The sequence below is a fragment of the Melampsora larici-populina genome (genome assembly GCF_000204055.1).
Source record: "Melampsora larici-populina 98AG31 unplaced genomic scaffold MELLAscaffold_90, whole genome shotgun sequence".
NCBI classification, from domain to species: domain Eukaryota; kingdom Fungi; phylum Basidiomycota; class Pucciniomycetes; order Pucciniales; family Melampsoraceae; genus Melampsora; species Melampsora laricis-populina.
Window position 1 is genome coordinate 36,064 of NW_006768854.1, and position 2,961 is coordinate 39,024.

Genomic DNA, 2,961 nt, shown 5'->3' on the forward strand with positions numbered 1-2,961 from the left:
GGTTCAGCTGGTGGTGGCTGTGGCGCAGTGGGTGGTTGAGTGGCTGCAGCAGGTGCAGATGGGCCTCGGGATTCCAACGCCGCTAAACGAGCTTCGGACTGCTGGTATCTGGCTTCAGCTTGTCCTCGCATCAGGCGTTCTTCAGCCAATGAGGTGGAAAGCTCCGCAAGCTTGCGTTGTATGTCTTCGAGAGAGGTCATGTTGGTGTCAGACATATCGATCTCGCTACCGGTAAGGCTAGAATCGGCGTCGAGAAAAGGGATCGGAGTTTCACTATCAGAGTCCTCCTCCTCTAAAGGAGCACGGTAAGATGGAGACGTGGTTGCGTTTGCTAGTCCAGGGATCACAGTCGGGATCGACAGAGTTTTTAGTAAGTAAGATAAGGTTCTGGTGGATTCGGTTTCAGCGTATGCAGATTAGTTAATAAGGTTTTCGATTTCGAATAGTTTCTTGGGTCTTTTCAACTTTGAATTTCTGAGATCTAGATAAGGTTTTCTAATGAGGTCGAGATTCGCTAGTATTCTGAATCTTGAGGTTCGGTTTTCTTTCGATTTAAGTCAATTCTACTTGTTTCTTCTTGGTGATCTATCTATAGTCCTTGAGTCTCGTCTATAGATCCGACAATATGTTATGGACAGACTTGGGGGTTTTCGGCGACGAGGGTCAAGGGAGTTCTGGTGAGGATTTGTATCTATTACCAGTCTTCCTATGTGGATTGTCGGATTAGGGAAAATCTGTACAGGCAATGTATCTACAACTATAAGATGGTTCTCGAGCTTGTGACATGTAATGTGAATATGTCACTCAAGTGAAATAGAACCAGTTCATAACAGGCTCACTAATTGGGTAAGGTGGGTCTGATAATTCTAGCAATTATAATTATATTTCAAATCATTCAAGTTAAAGGGAAACCATGTTCCCAGACAAAACCTACTAAACTCCCAAACCCTACTAAAAATTCCCAGGTTTACACGTCCAAGCCATTCATTTTGACATCCACGTGTTTCACCCTAGATTTACTCATTTGCTGGTATCTTCAACCCACAAGCATCCAACATTGAATATATGATCTATACCACTTGATCCAACTTCTTGACCAACTATACTTCGAATTCAAGTTGAACTCCTCAGATCAGCAGCAATCACCAATTCATTGTTTCATCAAGAATCAAGATATCATTCAATAGCATCATCAACAAAAACTTAATTATCATTTCTCAACAATCCGATAAACATCAGCCATGATGTTATCCAGCAAGACCAAACAGCTAATCAACTCACCATGCACATCAACATTGAGTTCCAGAAGACAAAGGACAAACCATTTCGGTTAGAAAGACCTCCATCCAAACAATAGATTGGATAATGTTCACAAGAAAAAATAAATCCAACACCATAAATTGAATTCAATACACTTCATGAACAAGTTAAATTATCATCCGATCTTACTGTAAACCATTTCATGACTTGCTTCTCCGATCAACTATATGTTATTTGTGTGCTAATCAGGACCTACTTTGATGCATTCGACAATCTTCATGGTGTTCTGTGTAATCCTGAATCACATCCGGTCCCTGCTCAGTCAAATTCTAATGGCCAGAAACCTCAACCTCAATACACAGAAGCCTTACAATTATGTACGTTTGTAGAGGGTGAGCTCCTTGGCACACTTCCTGACCCCGCTCGCGCACTTCGGCTGCCTGCTGCCACCGGGAAGCCACTCAAGGCTTGTAATGAATATGAAAAGGCCTTCGAGGTGGCATTTGGGGTCCCACAAATGAAACCAGTTGTTGAAGCTCCCAACCACGCTTCACCAATTCCTGCCGATTTGGCCGGTGAATATGGACTTGTAGATGTTGTTCTGGCAATGTGCTTGGTTGGGTTATCAATGATGGTAGTAAACGCAAACGGACCTGAGTCCAGTCATGAACCTCACGTTATCAAGGTGCTCTCCAATACTGGCCTTTGGGACCCGAATGAAGAATCCCTCAATACTGTCATTGCAGATTCACTACGCTTTACTCGCCAACGACGGCAGGTCATCAAAGATTGTTTGTTGAAACTGGGCGGTGGCATCTTACCCTGCATACTCCTGCTACCCAACAACCTTGACCAATTAGTTTGTACGGTCATGAGCGCCTTGAAAGGCATACTCCCTGTTCTCAAGCATCATTCGCTTTCACATTCTTCAAACGGCTCTGATCTCAGTCAAAACCCCGCTCTTCAATCTCCCACTCAAACCACCAGTACTGTCTTGCTCACACTGGTAAAAGTCTGCAGGATATGATGGCTGCACCTATGTCACACGGGGCCAAGCTCGATGGGATCCCGCCTTCATCAAGTTTTTGCTTCCACTCTACTACCTGGCTCTCACGTCTATCCTATGGCTTCTGAGGTTTCCAACACCTGGAGAACCTTTTTTTAAGCTCACGGCAGAAAAATGGGCGGGTCTGGAAGTAGCTTCAAGGATCATGTTTACAGGTGTAAGGCTATACTAATGAACACCACTCTGAAAGCGTGCACCCTTGCTGATTTTTTTCTTGGCCAGGTCGCAAAGAAAGCACTCCACATTCAACGAGGTCGTATTGCCAATCTTTTCTTGGATTCAACCAAGGTATGTCATGTTTCTTACAGTGGGTATATGAGTTGTCTATTTGAGTCGCTCGCTCATGAGTTGACTTCCAACCACATCTTCCTCAATCTCGTCAGTGCAACGTACATACGATTGCGGCTGAGTGCGTAACCCATATCTTCCTGGTTCTGTTTACTCTTTGATTGTCGCTAATCTATGTTTCTGAACTATGTACTTGTGCTGATCAATCTGGTCTTGTCCCAATAGTATCCTACCGAGCGGCACACCAATCTTGACATTCCCTTGTGAGCACATGTTCACAAGATGTGTAGCCAAGTCGCAGCCAGTATCGCTCTTGCCACCGGTTTTGGAACACGAATGATACCCAC

General features: G+C 44.2%; 1 protein-coding gene across 1 annotated transcript; it reads left to right on the plus strand.

The window, feature by feature from the left end:
• Positions 1 to 1,282: 1,282 nt before the first annotated feature.
• Positions 1,283 to 2,498, plus strand: MELLADRAFT_113645 (uncharacterized protein; the record flags this gene model as incomplete). The annotated part of the gene is made up of 3 exons (XM_007418370.1): positions 1,283 to 1,329; positions 1,510 to 2,251; positions 2,274 to 2,498. The coding sequence occupies 3 exons, from the start codon at positions 1,283 to 1,285 to the stop codon at positions 2,496 to 2,498; spliced, it is 1,014 nt and encodes a 337-aa protein (XP_007418432.1).
• Between the last annotated feature and the right edge of the window lie 463 nt (positions 2,499 to 2,961).